Genomic DNA, 22086 nt, shown 5'->3' with positions numbered 1-22086 from the left:
TTTAAATCAGTTACTGAAATGTTTTATAATAATTTCATGAACGTGTGCGCCACTTCAAAATGGTGCTGCTGAGGCATCCAATTAGTTTATAAGAGTGTACACAAAATTTAGTTGGATATGGGGGCAGTCTGCAACGGATCTGCTGAGATAACAATGAAAAAATCTAACTTGCATGATAAACCTGGACAGTGGATGCGTTTTCTACAGAAGTCTGAGGTGGAAACTTATCTGCTCCAGACTCCCACTGAACCACAGTGCACTATCTGAGTGGACATTACACTGTCCACTTCAGTTAGCAGTTAGTGATCAGGTCTGAAGTGAACCTTGTATGGCCAATTGTTTTATGCACAGCTCTCTCCCACCCACCGCTTGGACATCATGTACAGATCCCAGCCCAGTGATGTCACCCAAGGACCCAATCCCAATCCCTGACAGTCAATATCCATTAAAATGTAATGGGTGGTCATGAGACCTTGTGCAGGGAAAGTGAAAAGTATACTTAAGGTAGCCATACATCTAGCGATGATGGGCAGATTCGACCAAAAGACAAATCTCTCTAATCGAATCTGAAAAGAGAGAGATCTGTCAGCTGCCCATACACCACAGGCCGATTCCCGATCAATGTCAGCATGAAATCTTTCGGGAATCAGCCTTGTGACGCTGCAGCCGACCACCGCGCCACCTGACGATATCCTCCTAATGATGTCCCAAATGTCCCCCGTGCCCAGTGCAAGATATACATTACTTTTCCACCGCCTCTGATAGTCTCTCCAGGCTCCAGGCGCACTCTGCTCATCATACACGCATGCAAAGTGGTTACCTAGTAAAATGGCCGTGTGTATGACATCTGATGTCATGCGCGCGCCCCTTACTAGGAAACCACATGGGGCGCGCGTGTATGGTGAGTGGAGTGCGCCCGGAGCTTGAGGAGACTATCAATGGCGACGGAAAGGTAATGTATTACATGCACGAGGCACCAGGGGGAACATTTATCATTGGGGCATAGCACCGGGGCTTTTGTTGCGCTCTTGCAGCATGCACGATCGATTATGCGACCAATTTCGGGTCCGACATTAGTCGCTTTGTCAGTCGGGCATGCACTTGGCGGCATCAATTTTTATCTGATTCGATTATAATGGAATCGGATGGGCGATCGGCCACCAAGTCGCCTGATATATGGCCACCTTTAGAGATTGGGAGAGGACGACACTTAGCTGTAAGTTTAATGGCAAGTCTGGAAACCCCACATACTCTAACACAAAATATAGAGCAGTAAGCCAGATGTGTAATAAGGGATCTGTAACTCTGCAGAATTCTTACCAGGAACTGGCTAGGAGATGATTTGCTTCATTGCTTGCTTCTCCAGCACAGTGAGGGATTTGAGAGTCTGGGACGCAAGTTTATGATGCTTATCTCTCCCCTCTGATCTTTCCCCTCTAGTCCATGGAAGGCTCGTCTTCACCTCTCCCCCTCCCAGCTCAAACTCGTCTCCCTCTAACTTCTCGCTTGCTCTGAATACTTTCCTGGCTGGCCTGTTCTCATAGCAGCACTGTATCTATGCTTTCTGCTGCTTCTCATGCAGACCCATCCTCCCTGTTTTCACTTCACTGCACAAGTGAAACTTCCATGCACACTGCACACAAGAGCAGCCATGTAGACCTCCTTCAGCTGCATGACGTAATTAATTGGGCTATTGTCCGTTACTGATCCCCGCACTTCTCCTGGTCTTTAGCCGCCCACTGCACACAGACACACAGCACAGCAGGGTCAGAGTGAGGTGGCTGCAGATCAGAGCATATGATTAATTGTGCTGTGTGACTGTAGATGGAGCAGCCTGGGGTGACTTGTGCTGCTGCTTAGGAAACTCTCCGGCCTCCCACCCCTTGCTTGGCTCTGCCCTAGTCACGTGCCTCGGAGGCCTTCCCACAAATCCGGCCCTGTGCTGACTGTGATGTAGAGGGTCAAAGTTGACCCTCATAATGCACTATGGGGGAGAACCGAACTTCCGAAAAAGTTTGCGGTTCTCCGCGATCGCGAACCCCGGAAGTTCACCGGGAACCGTTCGCCGGCAAACCATTCGGGTCATCTCTATTATCTAACACTGAACAGGAACCGGCGCTGACTTAAAAAAGAAAAAAACTATATCTGATATTTCCTTCTAAAAAGGTGTCATTAAATTCTATGGATAAGTGTCTTCTAGTGGTCTTGGCAAGCTTCTCGTATTTCTTCATACCAATGTGGACATCATATATGGCATGAACTGCTGCCATGGCTGGAGTGTAGTGACTAGGAGGGGGCTGAGAGCTTACCCAGCAATTGGTTTGGTTAGCCGCCTTAGCTACTTGGAGATGCATTTTAAACAACAGATTAGGATGCTTATCATCATTACCATTGATAAAACATATATAGCTAATTAGAGTAATAAAAGCAATACATCTCATTCTGGCTTGTAGTTCAGCAGCTTCTTGCAATGACTGGTGTGGACCCAGTTGTCTCATCCCTCGAGCTTCAGTGAGGTTGGTGTTTTTAGCTCTACCTTGAACAGCCCAAGATATCTTAGCTCTAGTCCCGTCCTCTGATGTTTCTTGTAAACAACACAATCACCTGATTGGATAGAATGAACACCGGTTATTGAGTTGGGGGTCTGAGATTTATTCCCAGACCCTGTGGTGAACCTTTTGAAGTTCCCTTTGTAGTGACTGCACGTACCCTGTCATGTGAGAGTGTAGAGATGACAGTTGTTGGGGATAGTACAACCCTGTCTTAGGAGAGCATCCAAACAAAACTTCATAGAGTTATAGCCCATGAGGCTGCCTGGGAGCACTCCTAATGGAACGGAGAGCTATGGGGAAACACTCGGGTCAGGGTTTCTGAGTGTCAGCCAGGATTTTGAAAATCCGGTTCTTAATGATTCCATTGAAACGCTTAACCTTTCCACTGCCCTCGGGATGATACGGGGTATGTAAACCCTGATTGATGTGTAGAGCTTTACATACCTCTGCAAAGATCTGCTCAGGGGAAAGTGAGAGCCGCGATCTGACTCGATAGCCTCAGGTAGGCCCCAATGGTACACAATCTCAGAGAGGATTTTCTTAGCCATGGCATTGGCACATTTGACCGGCCACACCTCAGGCCATCCAGAGAACATATCTACACAAACCAAGATATGCTTGTATGGCCCACTTCTTGTTAACGTGATGTAGTCTATCTGGATTTTTTGAAAGGGATAGTCTGGATTTGGTAAATGTCGTTGTGGTGGTTTTTGTGTCCTACCGGGGTTGTGCAGAGCACACACCGAGCAAGATGCCACGAATGTGGTTGCCACAGCGCAGAACCCAGATGCAATCCATTGTACCTCAACCTGCGCACACATAGCTATCTTTGCCAAGTGCCCAGGATAGTGAGACAAATGGGCCATCATGGGAAAAAGTAACCTAGACAGACACCATTTGGCGTCAAGGTGCCGGATGTCATCATACCTCTGGGTGGCCCCCAATGCTGTCCATCTCCTCTTCTCTTGCATCCGTGCTGGGGACTGCAATTTCTTTCAATGGTATGTCTAAAGGGATGGCAAGCATTAGTGTCTCCCCCCATTGATCTACAGCACCTTCCTTAGCGGCGCAGTCTGCCAAGGCATTCTCTGTGGCTTCCGAGGTCGTCTCACTAGTATAAGCCCTTACTTTCAAAATGGCCATATCGTGCGGCAGATTAAAGGCAATGAACAGCCTGCTAGTCAGAAACCCTCTCCCCTTCCAGATAGGCCCAGTTTATGATGTAAACTGATGCTCCTGTTTGTTGCTGCTATCTATATATGTCTTCTAGATGTCTTCTACTTGAGCTATATGTACTGTGCCAAAACCAATTCCAGGCATGACTCAGTCATGCTTGGCAAAATAAAGGATTCGGATTCTGAGTCTGAAAGTCATGAGCTATCCTAAAAGCATATCTCGAGTCAGTATAGACATTAATTATCTGACCCTGATGAAGCTTGCATGCCCCTGCCAGCGCTCACAGTTCCACCTCCTGTGCTGACATCTATGAGCTCAAAGAGCCTATTTCCACCACTTCACTAACCATTGTAACTGCATACCGGGTGTGTGGCTTACCCTCTGGGGTGTAGTACCTGGAACCATAGACAAAAAATTTTTTGGCGTTGGCAATCGGTGTCTCCTTCACCGGACTGATGGCTGCTGACTCTAGTTCCATAAGAGAGAGGAAATTGTGATGTTCCTCGACTTACATGCTGTTGTAGACAAAAAGTAAGAAAAGTTGGTCTCTTTAGTCGTATGTCAATCATCGTCATTACCTCTAGCTGCCCCCCCCCCCCCCCCCCTCACCACCACCTCTTCGTCCACGGAAGCTGGAAGAAGAGAAGCTGTGTTCAAAATGGTACACTGTCTAATCGTCAAATTGGTGGGTGTTAGGAGGCCTACCTCATCCTTGGTCAGTCTAGCTGCAGAGAGATGTTTAGTTTGGACTTGGTTCAGGATCTCTTGCACTGAATGGGGAGAGTATAGAGTTTCATTGAGGAATCTAAGACTATGTCTCCAACTTTTTGTACTTAAACAGCACACACAACCACAGCTCTTACACAACCCCGTGACCCTCGGATGACTGGATCTAGGGCAATTGACAGGTACATGATGGGTCGGTACCTGGATCTGTATAATTGGGTCAATACTCCTTTTGCATGGCCTTTGCTCTTGTAGCAAAAAAGGTAAAAGGGGAGGTCATAGTTGGGCAGACCTAAAGTCGGTCCATTCGAGAGTTCCTGGGTCACATCCTGGACGAGTGACCAGTCATTATCTGAAATTTTGGAATGGTGTTTTAGATGTCAGCTCGTAGAGGGCCCCTAATTTGGAGGAAATGTTTGGTACCCAGTCTTTGCAGTAGTTGACTAGTCCAAGAATAGCCCTCATTTGCCGATGGTTTTTCAGCCTTTGGGTGGTCAGTTGTTGGGTTCCCTGAGAGATGCAGTGCCCCAAAAAGGTGACTTTCTCCCTGCAATATTGTAGCTTTTCCTTACTGGCCTTGTTCCCCGTTGAGGCCAGGTGGTTGAGCAGTGGTACAGTATTTCGATAACACTCCTCTGCAGTAGGACAGCAGATGAGCAAGTCATCCACATACTGCAGCAATGTCACTTCTGAATTCATCAGGGTCCATTGATCTAAAACAATTTTTAGTTTGCAGCTGTATTACAAGGGACTGGTCACTGAATCCTGAGGGAGTCGTGTCCATGTGAATTTTTGCCCCTGGAATGAAAGGGCCAAAAGGTATTGACACTGGGGGTCCAGTGGCACTTAGGAAAATGTCGTTGGTTAGATCAATGACAGAGAAAAGCTTTGCACTTGGTGGTATTGAGGCCAGTAGGGTGTGGGGGTTGGGTACCATGGGAGTTTCACTTACTATGATCATATTTATAACTCTCAGGTCATGTCCTAGTCTGTAGGTTGTCTCCTGGCCCTTGGTTGCCTTTTAGGCCACTGGGAACAGAGGGATGTTACTTTGCTGCACCATATGAATTATGTATAGAATTCTAGGTGGGCCCAATGTAAAACTTGCAATGAGGCCCAGAGCTCCTTAGTTTCCCCACTGTTTGCAACCCTTTATTTCTTTAGCTATACTCACTGTCTGGATCAAATTGAACATCCTTCCAGTTTTCAGTGTCACTTCTATGATGATGATACTCAACTCTTCATCTCTGAGTATAATTTGTCTTCTTAAAACAAAAACATATTTTTTGATAATTCAGCTTTAAGTGAGTAACTTTTTCCCCATGATGCATCAAACCTGAATATGCAAATTATCTTTTTATACCCCTTAAGTCAACAGAGTCACCAGGCAGCTCAGGGTGACCCAAAACTACAACGAAAGTATAGGGGAGTAAAAGAGACCAAAAAGCCCTCCTACTAAAAAGCAAGGATTAGTATGGTTTGCCTTTTTAAAACAGAAGATATTTGTAATATTTCAGCTTTAAGTGAACATCAGTGGTTATCCGCAATGCACCGCTACTGAATATGCAAATTATCTCTTTATACCCCTGAAGCCAGGTTACATCCAGAACTGCTGGTGTATAGCAAGCTTATAGCTTTAAATTTTACAGAGCCACACCAATCCCACATGCAAACAGCCTGTTTCAGACTTTTGGTCCTCCTCAGTGCATGTGTCAAATATCCTATCGATATCTGCCTTAAATGATTATCTACTACTTAAAGGGCCAGCCTACAAGTCGTCATAATCAATATTAGTCAGTAGTGGGTGCGTAGCTCACTATAAACCAAATATTTTATAGGTTAACAGGTTTACCTCTGGGAAAAAATATGCAACACTCATCTGTTGAATTTTATAAAATTATATTGATTGATATAAAAAATAGATAAAGCATATATACAAGAATATACATCTCTCCAGTTGTTGTCCATCATCCAAAATACATTTTCAAAGTTTCTTTAGTAAAACAAGTCCATATCAATATAGCAATTCTTCTGCTGTAGATTTTAACCTCCATCGATAACTGTTATCTCGAGATTGTACCGTGTATGGTGCACACAAATATAGCTTTATCCTTAAAAAATGGTATATAGAGTTCTATTCTTGTATAAAGTACTTTAAGTAGATATGTCTTAATCAATCAAAGCTAGGTAGTTGTCCCTAAGCTTGCAATTGCATTTAAATAGTAATGCTTACTGATTGTATATGATGAATAGCATAAAAAAGTTATCTAAAAAACTTAAAAAACGGCTGAAGTTTGAAATGATAATTATTTAGAGTCTATATAAGCTATTGTCAATAAATTCACCAAGAATAATGCATATTACCTCTCTTGTGTTCTAGAATCACAGTGGAAGGTAGATAGTCTCTAGGCCTCAGTCGATCTCAGTAGAGTTTCAGGCTCAATGGTAAAATATACCAGCCTGCCAGGGCTTTTTTGTAACGATTGGTGTCAGCAAATACAGAGTTCTGATTATTTGGTGATCTGCAGTATCACCAAACAATGCAGATCCTATATCTGATTATATGGTGATCTGCAGAATCACCAATAATCCAAATATAGCAACACAAAGGAGTAATGTGACCTAGTCACACTTTATTGCACTGAGTGTAGTGATTGGTGCAAACAGTAAGTACTGATAGGTTTAGCAATTCCTCACCAGAGGAGCTGGTGGGTACTAACAGTACGGAGCCCCTCACCAGAGACAAGGGCTCTCTGGTGAGAAAAGAGAGGTCAGACTAATTGATTCGGTAACAGACAGGCAGATAAGGTACAAATACAGAAGACAGAGGCAGAACGATATTCAGGCAGAGTCGGCAACAAGATCAGATGGGCAAAGGTACAGAATCGGAAGACTGAGGCAGAACGATATTCAGGCAGAGTCGTCAACAAGATCAGATGGGCAAAGGTACAGAATCAGAGAAGGTAAGAATAGTCAGAATCAGCAAGAGTCATACACCGATAATAAACAATATAATAACAATCCTATCACTGTGTGAAATCCCCAGTTTCCTCCCGGATCAAAGCACACCAGATCTAACTAAGGTATGAGCGCTAACACGAAGTGATCGCAACAGCAGACAAGTTGGGAGTGAACCGGCAAAGCTTTAAGAAGCAGAGGAGACCCTGAGGCACGCCCCCCTGCGCCCGGACAATCAGAAGCGGCGGGCGCATGGCGTGTCGTCAGCCGACCCTCCGGTCAGCTGAGCCGCCTCTTGGCTGAATAAAGGTCGTGACGGTGCGCGCGCCAATGCGACCTTATGGGCGACAGACAGACCCGTCCTCGGCGTGCTAGACGCCCGAGGCACGGGTAGCGAGGCGGGCAAGGGCACGGAGGCAGCTGCGGTGATGGCACTGTTTGTCGCAGCTGCCCCACTAATTGTTACATTTTTATTGTAAAGTTTCTAAGATGGCGTCTGTTGGGGGATTTTATGGTGACGCACAAAATTCAAACTTATTTTTAACTGGTACATTCTGACATTTTGTGACATTTTACACTAGCGGGTTCTCTGAGCAGGTGCGTACATATATGACGCTACTTGGCTTATTAACGTAAGCAATCTACATCTTTCCTAATCAAAATTACATCAATAACATTTTAATTAGAACTTATGACACAAATGGTGTCCTGATGACATCTTTCTGAATCTGATGGATGTCAAGATACATGCGTATGTTTTTAACTTATCTTATGTTCTAAAAATATGGGATGTTCTCTGGTACATCATTAATTAACAGGGATTTCTGAACGCCCACTGTGGTCACAGGTTGTACTGTCTTGATCACATGGCTTATTGATTTGGTTTGATATTCATAACAAACGACCATCTGTTTTAATACATGCTAAAATATATAGAAAACTTATTTACCTTATTATATGCTTACATGCTTCCCAAGATCCACAAAGAGGGAAACCCTGGCAGGCCCATAATCTCAGGGAGCGGAACTCTTACAGAGAACATCTCAGGGTGGCTGGAAAACATTTTGAAACCTCTTGTCTGTAAAAGACCCAGCTACTTACAGGATACCACCCACCTCCTGAACAAACTGTCAGCCATCGGCCCAGTACCTGAGGGAACCATACTGGCCACGATGGACGTGGAGTCCCTGTACACGAACATTCCCCATGATGATGGTATTGCGGCCTGCCGTAAATATCTTCAGGGTCAGGGCATACCTGTAAAGCCTATTACTGGACTGATCAAATTCATTCTCACTCATAATTATTTCACTTTTGGACAGGACCTCTATTTACAGCAGATGGGCGTGGCAATGGGTTCGCGATTCGCTCCACAGTATGCAAATCTATTCATGGCCAAAATCGAAGAGGAATACCTCAATGCATGTGGCATAAAACCCTTGGCCTACTTCCGCTTCATTGATGATATTTTAATCATCTGGTCCGCAAGTGAGGATGATCTTCTCCAGTTCCACAGGAACTTCAATGCCTTCCATCCTACAATCAAATTGAAACTTACCTACTCTCACACAGAGATTAACTTTCTGGACACCACCATATACATCAGGGGTAACAACATACAAACCTCTGTGTATCGCAAACCTACAGACCGTCCCACATACCTAAGATATGACAGTTTTCATCCCAAGCACATTAAGAACTCTATAATTTACAGCCAAGCTATAAGGTACAACCGGATTTGTTCTGACAGGATGGACAGAGACAAGCACCTGGATCACCTTAAGAGCACTTTCATTAAACAAGGTTACAGTCCTCCCATGGCTGAGGCCCAAATCAGGAAAGCCAGCAACATCCCCAGGACTGAACTCCTGAAATATAAGCAAAACCAGAAAGAGGAACGTGTCCCTTTGGTTGTCACCTACAACCCACACCTGGAAATCTTAAGGAGGATTGCTAAGGAACTTCATCCCATTTTACACAAGGATCACAGACTGAGAACGATATTCCCTAAACCTCCACTCTTGTCATATCGGCAACCACACAATCTAAAACAGATGATTGTCAGGAGCTCTTTGAATAGGCCTCAACAAAACGGAACATCACCCTGCCGACAAAAAATATGTGGGACCTGCAGACACATTTACTCCACTGACAGGGTAACGATACCAGGTTCACAACAGGAGTACAGAATACAAGGTAAATTTTCTTGTGGGTCCACCAATCTGGTATATCTGATCATGTGTGCTAAATGCCCCAATGTTATGTACGTGGGAGAAACTGGACAAACTCTGCGCAAACGTATGAATGGACACAGGCACACTATTAATGATACCAAATCTGGACTCCCAGTTGCTACACACTTTCGGTCCAACGGACACAGCATGGATGATCTTCGTGTCACTGCCCTGAAGGGCGGCTTCAAAACGCCAAATGACCGATTAATAGCAGAAACAAAATTTATAAATTGTTTCAAAGCTGTGCAGAAGGGTCTGAATAAGGACAACAACTTTCTATATTGGTATGAGATGGATGATATATGAACTGTCTCAGCCACCCTAGCTGAACTTGTGAACTAAGAATTTACGATACCTCTGGGTCAATCCTAATACCAGGTCTGGGAGCAATAAAGTAAACAAGGATCCTTATCTTACCCCATTTAGATGGTCTGTTTGTATTAAGGCATCTTAATGATGTATTTATGCTTGAAAAAAATATCTGTTTTTCCTTTTGATGTTGCATGTATATAAGCTGTCTGTACCACCAGCTTGCAAACTAACAGGATATAAACCTGACGAAGGCTGCAAGGCCGAAAGCTTGTTTATTCTTATTCATTTGTAGTTAGCCAATAAATGGTATCATCCTGATTTAAAACTTCTTGCTTATTATATAAGTCTATCATTGATCAACTCATTAATTAATAACTCTATGATCACTATACATGATCACTATACATGGTTAATATATCAGTGTATAGCAGGCTTAGCTTCTGCGGTGCATATCTCTGATGGGCAAGCCTTGCTAAGCAGGCATTACAGCCAGAACTGAGTAAAGTCAGAACATTTCTCCAGCGTTATCTTAAAATAAACATAACCTTGTACAGGGAACAAACAGCTTACTGAAGAAAATGACATTAAGGGTTACTCTAACCAACAATCTAACTGATTAAAGAAGAACTCTGCTTATAATCATAAAATCATGAAATTCACTCAACTAATCTGCAAAACATTTTAAAACACAGATAATCAGCTTAAAGCAAGATGGAGATAATTTCTCTGCAATAATATGATTTATTGACACATGGCAGAGATTGATATGGCTCTATGGGATAGGGCTTGGACCAGTGCAACAGAGTAATCAAGCAGCACAGGGTGACCCAAAACCATAAGGAAAGTATAGGGGACTAAAAGAGACCGAAAAGCCCTCCTACTAAAAAGCAATACTTAGTGTGGTTTGCCTTCTTAAAACAGAAGGTATTTGTGATAATTCAGCTTTAAGTGAACATCTGTGGTTACCCACAATGTGCTGCTACTGAATATATGCAAATTATCTCTTTATACCCCTGAAGTCAGGCTCACATCCAAAACTGCTGCTGTATAGCAAGCCTATTGCTTATAACTTTTACAGAGGCACATCAACCCACCGTGCAGGCAACCTGTTTTAAGGCTTTCCAGTCTTTCTTTAGTGCATGGCAGGGATTGCTTTGGCTCCATGAAATAGGGCTTTAACCAGTACTACAGAATACACAGAGATCGCATGGTGACTCAGAACCACTATGAAGCAAATTACACTCTGTGTTGCTTTTTGGTAGGAGGACTTTTTATGTCTCTTTAGCCCTCTATACTTTCCTAGTGGTCCTGGTTCACCTTGAGCTATCTGGGCATTGTGTAAGTCTTGCAAACAATCTGTGAGCGGTTGTACAGGGAAACAAATATGCAAGAAAGTATCTGAATGGACAGGCCCTATGGTACAATAAGATACAATTTAAAACTTTTATCTTATTGTACCATAGGACCTGTCTGTTCTGACACTTGCATATTCTCTAAGTCTACCTCTCAGCTCCCGAAACAAACCTCTACACCATGTTATCTCAAATATTATCTTGATTATTTTTATTTTAAACGGTATACAGCATGTGGGGCTGGCATCTTTTTATAGCACTATAATATACAGTACAATGTCACTAAATCAACCTATAGAAGTAATATAATAATAATCATCATCATGATAATAAAAATATGTACTACAGCTTGAAGCTTAACTGTCTGGTCCCTGTTGTGTAGTTAAACTCACTGGCGTAACAATAGGGGAAGCAGCCCCTGCCCCCGCAGGGGGACCTGGGGCCCGCTCAGGGCCATTTTTGGGGGGCAGGAGGGGTCGCAGCATGAGGGCAGAGCTTTGAACATCGGCAGGGGGAAACAGTCCCCCCCATCCCTCACCTCGGACTCTCCCCTCTGTGCTCCCCTCCTGCATCTATCTAAGTGGCAGCGGTGGCGGCAGCAGCTATAATTACCTCTATTCACCACGGAGTTCTCCGATCTGCAAGGGCTTCACCTTACTTCCTGTTAAAACAGGAAGTAAGGTGAAGCTCTTGCAGATTGGAGACCTCCGGTGGTGGACGGAGGTATTTATAGCTGCCTGTATTTATAGCTAGCTGCCACTTAGATAGATGCAGGAGGAGAGCACATTAAGGAGAGCCCGAGGTAAGGGAGGGAGGGGACTTATCCCCCCTTCCCGCTGATGTGCAAAGCTCTCCCCTCATGCAGTGACCCCTCCTGCCCCACCAAAACAGCCCTGAGCTGGCCCCGGGGGTGAGCGCTCAAATTCTTGCAGGGGGGCCAGAGGACTTCTAGTTACGTTCCTGGTTAAACCAATTAAAATGTATTTCTACATTGACCTGGAGAAAGAGAAATTCGGCTATGGGATGACGTGAAACAAGAAACATTTGTTTCTTGCCAAATACAAACATATGTACGTATATTTAGGCATTACATCTTTTATTCTCTTAACCTGTGCTGCAGAGGATACCCTGACTTGCAGAAGGTTTTTGCAGAAAATAAGTCTCATTTGTAAGTGCCAATATGCCTTCAACTTGTAACTACCATAAAGTATAAATAGAATGCAATATAAATGCACATAATTTGTAGACATGAATAAAGGCATAAGACACTAATAGCATATTCTTTTTTTGTTCTAGGCACAACAAATCATCACAGTCAGTCAACACTTCGGCCCCCTCTTCCACCTCCTCACAACCACACACTATCTCATCACCACTCTTCTGCCAACTCCCTCAACAAAAATTCACTGACGAACAGACGAAACCAGATTCGCCCTCCAGCTCCTAATGACATGGCCACAACTCCAGAGTCAGTTCAACTTCAGGACAGCTGGGTACTAAACAGCAATGTACCCCTGGAGACCAGGTATAATGTGTTCCATAATTATTAAGCCAATAACCCAGTAAGATTTGTTTTTTTTTGTTTTTTCGCACCTGTGTGTGTGTGTGTGTGTGTGTGTGTGTGTGTGTGTGTGTGTGTGTGTGTGTGTGTGTGTGTGTGTGTGTGTGTGTGTGTGTGTGTGTTTACAATGAAAAGAGAAAAAATGTAAATTAAAAACCTAGAAAGACATTTTACATAAACGTATAAGAAGATACCAAGAAGTCATAGTTATTTTTTATTTATTTATTGTTTTAAGTCCGCAAACATCCAAGATCTTTCCATAGGCTTAAAAGTTAAAGTTAATTTAAGGCATTGTACAGGAAAAAGTTGTTGTACAGGGAATACCTTTTTCCTGTTCAATGTTTTAGTTTCAACTGGGAGGCTCCTGTCACTACCTGAACTGGGGGACTCTTGGCACTACCTTAACTAAGGGGCACCTGTCACTACCTAAACTATCCAGGCCAACCAGCCCAGCATCACCACCAGCCAACCAGCCCAGAAACGCTGTCAAAAAGGCCACAGCATCACCACCAGTCAGGCCAACATTTACTTCAACCAGCCAAGCACAGCCCAGCATTACCGCCAGCCAGGTCACAGCATCACCGCCTGCCAACCCAGCCATAGCATCACCGCCAGCCAGGCCACAGCATCACTGCCAGGCCTTTCAGCCCACACATCATCTCCAATCCAGCCAAAAACAGTATTGCCAGGCACAGCAGCCAGTAGAGGAGACTTCAGAAGCCAGGTTAGAGGTGTCTACCATATTAAGGGGGCATTCTGCCTATTTCTGTGAAATGCTGTCTATTTATGTGCTTCATGACTGCTGAATTTGACTTGTTGGGGGCCTCATGATTGCTGAATTTGTCTTGTTGGGGGCCTCATGATTGCTGAATTTTGTCTTGTTGGAGGCCTCATGATTTGTTGGGAGGCCTCAAGATTGCTGAATTTGTCTTGTTGGGAGCCTCATGGTTTGTTAGGGGCCTCATGATTGCTGAATTTGTCATGTTGGGGGCCTCACGATTGCTGAATTTGTCTTGATAGGGGCCTCATGATTGCTGAATTTGTCTTGTTGGGGGTCACATGATTGCTAACTGCAAGATTATGGGAAAAGCTGAATCATCATTATATGAGACAATAGCATTAAACCTACCTTTTTAGCTTTTTAAAACAGATAATAAAACTGGGAGGTTTAAAAAAAAAAAAAGAATACATTTTTTTCAGGAGTAGGATGGATGACATTGTTTATCTTCACAGTTTATTTTCAACTTGGATTTTCGATAATGTTCATGTATGAGTTAAAACTTTTGTACAGTATTTAGTTTAAATTGCTGTTGCCACTTTGCGAAAGATAAGTGACTTTTGGATTGCAGTTTGGGCACTCGGCCTCCAAAAGGTTCGCCACCACTGTCCTAATCTAATGTCCCACCATTGCTAAGTTCATATAAATTTGTCTCCACCGGTGACCACACCCACATTCTGGTCCATGGCCACACTCATTTTTCGGCAATGTAACCCTCATATTTCTCGGAGCGCTAGCTGCAGTGTGCTGATCTCTGCTGCCTACAGTGTGTACAGTATACGCTGTTTTCTATGCCTGCACTGTGTGCTGATCTACCTCCAGTGTGTACAGTATAAGGCGTTACTCTGTGCCTTTACTGATTTTAAACCAGCTGTATTGTATGCTGATCCCTGCTACTTTCAGTATGTACAGTATTAGCTGTAAAGCCTGGTACACACAAACCATTTTGATTAGCTAATTTTAGCTCTGTTCATCAAATGCATTGTCTGTTGTCCCACTTACTGCATGGGGGTGGTAAAATTGGTCAGTGATTGACCAATCAAAATTGTATGTGCGTATACATCTTTGATCTATGCCTATACTGATTGTAGATTATCTAAATAAAGGACAGGGGGCTCCATCCAATATTTTGATGAGCAGGCCGGTTATCTGTAGCTTACACCACTGCTAAGTTCATGTACATTTGGCCCCAACAATGGCCACACCCACTCACTGTATGGCCATGCCCGTTTTCTTGTCACGCCACCCCCCACCTAGTGCCCACATGTACCCCCGATCTCCAAGGACCCTAGGAACGCCCCTGACTGCTGTTGAATTTCAGCAAGTCGAGCCATGGCTGAGTATGATCATTGGAAATGTCTAGCCACTTTCCTGGCCTGCTTCAGGATGACTTGGAATCAGAGGTACTAGTCCACAAAAGTTATACAATTAGATTTAACACATGTACCATGCATCACATGTGAGTCAATCTGCCACATCTCAATGCAGCCACCAGATTGGCACTGTTGCTGCACACAACTTTACTGAGGTTGTGTGGGATCAGCCACTAACCAGCCTGCCTGCGTAGTGGATAGAGTTGGGTTGAACCTCCGATTTTAGGTTCGCGAACCGGGTTCGCGAACTTCCGCGGAAGGTTCGGTTCGCGTTAAAGTTCGCGAACCGCAATAGACTTCAATGGGGATGCGAACTTTGAAAAAAAAAAAAATTATGCTGGCCACAAAAGTGATGGAAAAGATGTTTCAAGGGGTCTAACACCTGGAGGGGGGCATGGCGGAGTGGGATACACGCCAAAAGTCCCTGGGAAAAATCTGGATTTGACGCAAAGCAGCGTTTTAAGGGCAGAAATCACATTGAATGCTAAATGACAGGCCTAAAGTGCTTTAAAACATCTTGCATGTGTATACATCAATCAGGTAGTGTAATTAAGGTACTGCTTCACACTGACACACCAAACTCACCGTGTAACGCACCGCAAACAGCTGTTTGTGTAGTGACGGCCGTGCTGGACTGGTGCGCACCATGGCGAGAGTGCAGGTTTTGGTGGCTTTACAGCCCATATGGTCACCTGGCTGATGTAGCTGAATGACAGAACAGTGACTGTCCAGCTGATCAAATTTGGTCTGACCACAATGAAGCAACGACCTTATTATCTTTTGTGTGCCCCCCGAGACACTCATCTAGGCGCCGGTCATTGCTTCATTGTGATACGCAAGCCCCTTCACCACGGCAAGGTAATGATCACGAAGGGGAATGGGCGCATGTACATGCCTTTTCTTTTGTTGTTGCAGCTGCCCGCAGTGCAGCCAGAAAAATTAGGCAGTCATGTACACGCACCAGAAAAATTATTACAGCGGCCGCTGCTAGCAGCGGCCTAAAAAATTCAGCAATCCGCCTGGAGTCCCGGACCCTGTTGGTGGTGGCGGAGAAGGTAGTCAAGCGGCCTGCAGGCAGACATGCTGTGTGGAGGGACTGGGAGCGACTTAGTCTTCTTGGGGCAGGCCAGGCAGCCAGTCACACGGCGTGCAGGCAGAGATGCTGTGTGTGCGGGGACTGACTTAGTCTTGGGGCGGGCAGCAGCCCTCCGGGATCCATGCCTCATTCATTTTGATAAAGGTGAGGTACTTAACACTTTTGTGACTTAGGCGACTTCTCTTCTCAGTGACAATGCCTCCAGCTGCGCTGAAGGTCCTTTCTGACAGGACGCTTGCAGCAGGGCTGGAGAGAAGTTGGATGGCAAATTGGGACAGCTCTGGCCACAGGTCAAGCCTGCGCACCCAGTAGTTCAAGGGTTCCTCATCGCTGTTCACAGCAGTGTCTACATCCACACTTAAGGCCAGGTAGTCGGCTACCTGCCGTTCCAGGCATTGGTGGAGGGTGGATCCGGAAGGGCTACGGCGAGGCGTTGGACTAAAGAACATCCGCATGTCCGACATCACCATGAGATCGCTGGATCGTCCTGTCTTTGACTGCGTGGACACAGGAGGAGGATTAGTGGCAGTGGTACCTTGCTGGCGTTGTGCTGTCACATCACCCTTAAAGGCATTGTAAAGCATAGTTGACAGCTGGTTCTGCATGTGCTGCATCCTTTCCACCTTCAGGTGAGTTGGTAACAGGTCCGCCACTTTGTGCCTGTACCGAGGGTCTAGTAGCCACCCAGTACAGCTCATTCCCCTTGAGGTTTTTTATACGGGGGTCCCTCATCAGGCAGGACAGCATAAAAGACGACATCTGCACAAAGTCGGATCCAGTACCCTCCATCTCCTCTTGCTCTTCCTCAGTGACGTCACGTAAGTCAACCTCCTCCCCCCAGGCGCGAACAATACCACGGGAAGGTTGAGTAGCACAAGCCCCCGGCGACGCCTGCTGCGGGTATTCTCCTGCCGCCGTCCCCTCCTCCTCCTCCCCCAAAGAAACACCTTGCTCATCATCCTCTGAGTCTGACTCATCTTCTGCACACGACTTCTCTTCTTCCTCCTCCTCCCCCCTCTGTGCTGCCGCAGGTGTTGAGGAAACAGCTGGGTTTGATGAAAATTGGTCCCATGCCTGTTCCTGCCGTAACGGTTCCTGGTCACGCTCATTCGCAGCTTCATCCGCCACTCTACGCACAGCACGCTCCAAGAAGTAAGCGTAGGGAATTAAGTCACTGATGGTGCCCTCACTGCGGCTCACCAGGTTGGTCACCTCCTCAAACGGCCGCATGAGCCTGCATGCATTTTTCATCAGTGTCCAGTTGTCGGGCCAGAACATCCCCATCTTCCCAGACTGTTTCATTCTACTGTAGTTGTAGAGGTAGTGGGTGACGGCTTTCTTCTGTTCTAGCAGGCGGGAGAACATGAGCAGGGTCGAATTCCAGCGAGTCGGGCTATCGCAAATGAGGCGTCTCACCGGCATGTTGTTTTTCCGCTGAATTTCCGCAAAGCGTGCCATGGCTGTGTAAGACCGCCTCAAATGCCCACAGACCTTCCTGGCCTGCTTCAGGACATCCACTAAGCCAGGGTACTTTGCCACAAATCTTTGAACAACTAGATTCATGACATGTGCCATGCAGGGTATTTGTGTCAGCTTCCCCATATGCAAAGCGGCAAGCAGATTGCTGCTGTTGTCGCACACCACGTTGCCTATCTCCAGGTGGTGCGGGGTCAGCCACTCATCCACCTGTTTCTTAAGAGCAGCCAGGAGAGCTGATCCAGTGTGACAATCCGCTTTGAGACAAGACATGTCTAAGATGGCATGACACCGTCGTACCTGGCATGCAGCATAGGCCCTGCGGAGCTGGGGCTGTGTAGCTGGAGAGGAGAACTGCCACTCAGCCAAGGAGGAGGAGGACAGCGAAGAGCATGTAGCAGGAGGAGAGGAGGTGGCAGGAGGCCTGCCTGCAAGCCGTGGAGGTGTCACAATTTGGTCCGCTGCACCCTGCTTGCCATCGTTCACCACCAGGTTGACCCAATGGGCTGTGTACATAATGTAGCGGCCCTGCCCGTGCTTGGCAGACCAGGCATCCATGGTCAGGTGTACCCTTGACCCAACGCTCTTCGCAAGAGATGACACCACTTGCCTCTCAACTTCACGGTGCAGTTGGGGTATGGCCTTTCTCGAAAAATAAGTGCGGCCTGGCATCTTCCACTGCGGTGTTCCGATGGCCACAAATTTACGGAAGGCATCAGAGTCCACCAGCCGGTATGGTAACAGCTGGCGAGCTAACAGTTACGCCACGCCAGCTGTCAGACGCCGGGCAAGGGGGTGACTGGCCGAAATTGGCTTCTTCCGCTCAAACATTTCCTTCACGGACACCTGACTGCTGCTGTGGGCAGAGGAGCAGGAACCGCTCAAGGGCAGAGGCAGAGTGGAGGGGGGTGCCTGTGAAGGTGGAAGGGAGAAAGCGGCAGAAGCAGATGATGCACCTGAAGGAGGAAGAGGAGAAGGAGGGTGACTTTTCTGTTGTGTGCTGCTGCTGCTTTTGCTCAGGTGGCCATCCCATTGCTGTTTGTGCCTTTTCTCCAGGTGCCTTCGTAAGGCACTTGTCCCTACGAGAGTGTTGGCCTTTCCACGGCTCAATTTTTGTTGGCAGAGCGAACAGATGGCTTTGCTCCGATCTGAGGCACACACATTAAAAAATTTCCACACCGCTGAGCCACCCTGGGATGTGGGCACTATGGGGACCTTAGCAGCTGATGCTGAAGGGCAAGTTGGCTGGCTGTACTTAGGTGGCGATGCATGGTGCCGGACACTGCCACCAGCTGTTTCTGACGAAGAGCTGCCCCAGCTTCTTTCAGCATCGTCTCTCCTCCTACTACTCTCTGACTCCCCCTCTGAACTGTCCCCCTCTTCATCTCCTCTATTGGGAACATACAGAGGATCCCTATCATCGTCATCATCGTAATTATCCTGCCCAGCTTCGCTTGCCTCAGACAAATCCAAACATGCACCATCAGTAGGGCCTTCATCCTCCTTACACGTTACATCTATAGTGTTGCCGCCGAACTCAGACATATGAGCTGGTGAAAATTCATCTGGCTGTAACAACAATGGCTGTGCATCAGTGATTTCAACACTAAATAATTCTTGCGAAGTGTCAAATGCAGCGGAAGTGGTGCTAGTAGTAGCGCTGATTTATCAAAGAAAGCAGAGCGCTCAACAGATTCTGTAAACAGATACACCTACAGTTCACAACATGTATAGGTATTGTTCCCTTGTGCTCAGCCTAAAGCTGCGCCTGTTAAAGTTCATAAAAGTTCATCAGTTCATTTCTCCTCCATTGTGGCTCGTTTAACCAATAAATGTCCAAATCCTCTCAGAGTAATAAACCTATACGCTCACCAGAACATTCGGCCAATCCTCTCAGATCAGCAGTCAGCACTTTTGGCCTTGCCAGCCAGCTTTCTGTGGATGTCTCACCGGCCTCCTCACGGATCCGTACATGTATAAATACAAATACAAGGCAGCAATAGTGTGATACCGTTTGAGCAATGTGCTATATATTATCACCAGTGCACCCCGCATCCAACAGCGACACCCAACGTGCCTCCACCACAGGTATACAGGGCGCTCACCAGATATACGGGCCAACCCACAACAGACCGGCAAAACAGCGTTTTTCTGTCACTCTAACTCCAGAGTTCAGTGCGTAATCTCCTAGGGCTCAAAGACAATCGACCATAGCATAATTCCATCAAATGTAATAGTATAAAAATAGTAGTGCACTTACAACAGTTCCGATAAGATTTGCGCATATAAAACAATCACAGGATCCTCCAGCGTTGGCCCGTATATCTGGTGAGCGCCCTGTATACCTGTGGTGGAGGCACGTTGGGTGTCGCTGTTGGATGCGGGGTGCACTGGTGATAATATATAGCACATTGCTCAAACGGTATCACACTATTGCTGCCTTGTATTTGTATTTATACATGTACGGATCCGTGAGGAGGCCGGTGAGACATCCACAGAAAGCTGGCTGGCAAGGCCAAAAGCGCTGACTGCTGATCTGAGAGGATTGGCTGAATGTTCTGGTGAGCGTATAGGTTTATTACTCTGAGAGGATTTGGACATTTATTGGTTAAACGAGCCACAATGGAGGAGAAATGAACTGATGAACTTTTATGAACTTTAACAGGCGCAGCTTTAGGCTGAGCACAAGGGAACAATACCTATACATGTTGTGAACTGTAGGTGTATCTGTTTACAGAATCTGTTGAGCGCTCTGCTTTCTTTGATAAATCTTATGTTTCAGGTGCAACACACACTTATATGCAGATAGCGACCCAGAAAGTGATTTGAGGAAAAATATTCTTAGGAGTACCAGTGAGGAGCGCATGGTTATTATTATTTATTTTTAGTAGTAGCGCTGGTGGCTGAGCAAGATGAGGTGTTCTGTGTCGCTAAATACTCAACCACGTCCTCACAATCTTGGGAGGTGATGGGACGTGCCTTCTTCCGAGCACTGTACTGTGTGCCAGGTCCACACGAAATTACATTTACACGACCTCGCGCAGACCTGCCGGGTGGCCTTCCTCTGGCTCTGGCACTACCTCTTCCTCTACCTGTTTTGTCCATATCGGGTATGCACGGAGTGGTATATCACACTGCGTGCACTCATGTAGGTAGGTGGGTTCACTTAACTGCACAGGTATGCGCACTGATGCGGTGGGTTCACTGAACAGAACAGGTATACAGTGGCGGGTTCACAGAACAGGTATGCAGTGGCAGGTTCACTGAACAGAACAGGTATGCAGTGGCGGGTTCACTGAACAGGTATACAGTGGCGGGTTCACTGAACAGAACAGGTATACAGTGGCAGGTTCACTGAACACAACAGGTATGCAGTGGCGGGTTCACTGAACAGTACAGGTATACAGTGGCGGGTTCACAGAACAGGTATGCAGTGGCAGGTTCACTGAACAGAACAGGTATGCAGTGGCCGGTTCACTGAACAGTACAGGTATACAGTGGTGGGTTCACACAACAGGTATGCAGTGGCAGGTTCACTGAACACAACAGGTATGCAGTGGCGGGTTCACTGAACACAACAGGTATGCAGTGGCGGGTTCACTGAACAGTACAGGTATGCAGTGGCGGGTTCACTGAACAGTACAGGTATACAGTGGCGGGTTCACAGAACAGGTATGCAGTGGCAGGTTCACTGAACAGAACAGGTATGCAGTGGCGGGTTCACTGAACAGAACAGGTATGCAGTGGCGGGTTCACTGAACAGAACAGGTATGCAGTGGCGGGTTCACTGAACAGTACAGGTATACAGTGGCGGGTTCACAGAACAGGTATGCAGTGGCAGGTTCACTGAACAGAACAGGTATGCAGTGGCAGGTTCACTGAACACAACAGGTATGCAGTGGTGGGTTCACAGAACAGGTATGCAGTGGTGGGTTCACAGAACAGGTATGCAGTGGCAGGTTCACTGAACAGGTATGCAGTGGTGGGTTCACTGAACAGGTATGCAGTGGTGGGTTCACTGAACAGGTATGCAGTGGTGGGTTCACTGAACAGGTATGCAGTGGTGGGTTCACAGTACAGGTATGCAGTGGTGGGTTCACAGTACAGGTATGCAGTGGTGGGTTCACAGAACAGGTATGCAGTGTTGGGTTCATTGAACAGGTATGCAGTGGTGGGTTCACTGAACAGGTATGCAGTGGTGGGTTCACAGTACAGGTATGCAGTGGTGGGTTCACAGAACAGGTATGCAGCCAGGAACAAGCTAAGCCTAACTAATCTTTCCCTATGAGAGACAGTCTGCAGCAGCTCGCCCTACTCTCACTAATGCAGGCACACGAGTGACCGTAATGGCCGCTGCTGCCTGCCTTATATAAGGGGGGTGGGGCTCCAGGGGCTAGTGTAGCCTAATTGGCTACACTGGGCCTGCTGACTGTGATGTAGAGGGTCAAAGTTGACCCTCCATGTGCATTATGGGGCGAACCGAACTTCCGCA

At 46.3% G+C, this 22086-nt stretch overlaps 1 protein-coding gene across 6 annotated transcripts in view; it reads left to right on the top strand.

Moving 5' to 3' along the window:
* TENM2 (teneurin transmembrane protein 2) overlaps positions 1-22086 on the top strand; it is a 4210084-nt gene that overhangs the window by 443282 nt on the left and 3744716 nt on the right. For all 6 annotated transcript variants that reach the window (XM_068277420.1, XM_068277423.1, XM_068277418.1 and 3 more), the window contains one exon: positions 12607-12835. In XM_068277420.1, coding sequence (XP_068133521.1) covers positions 12607-12835 — 229 coding nt within the window. The remainder of the gene's footprint in view (positions 1-12606; positions 12836-22086) is intronic.

Source organism: Hyperolius riggenbachi, chromosome 3, assembly GCF_040937935.1.
Source record: "Hyperolius riggenbachi isolate aHypRig1 chromosome 3, aHypRig1.pri, whole genome shotgun sequence".
Taxonomy (NCBI): Eukaryota; Metazoa; Chordata; class Amphibia; order Anura; family Hyperoliidae; genus Hyperolius; species Hyperolius riggenbachi.
The sequence above is the reverse complement of the archived record's forward strand: the minus strand, read 5'-3'. Positions and strand labels throughout refer to the sequence as shown.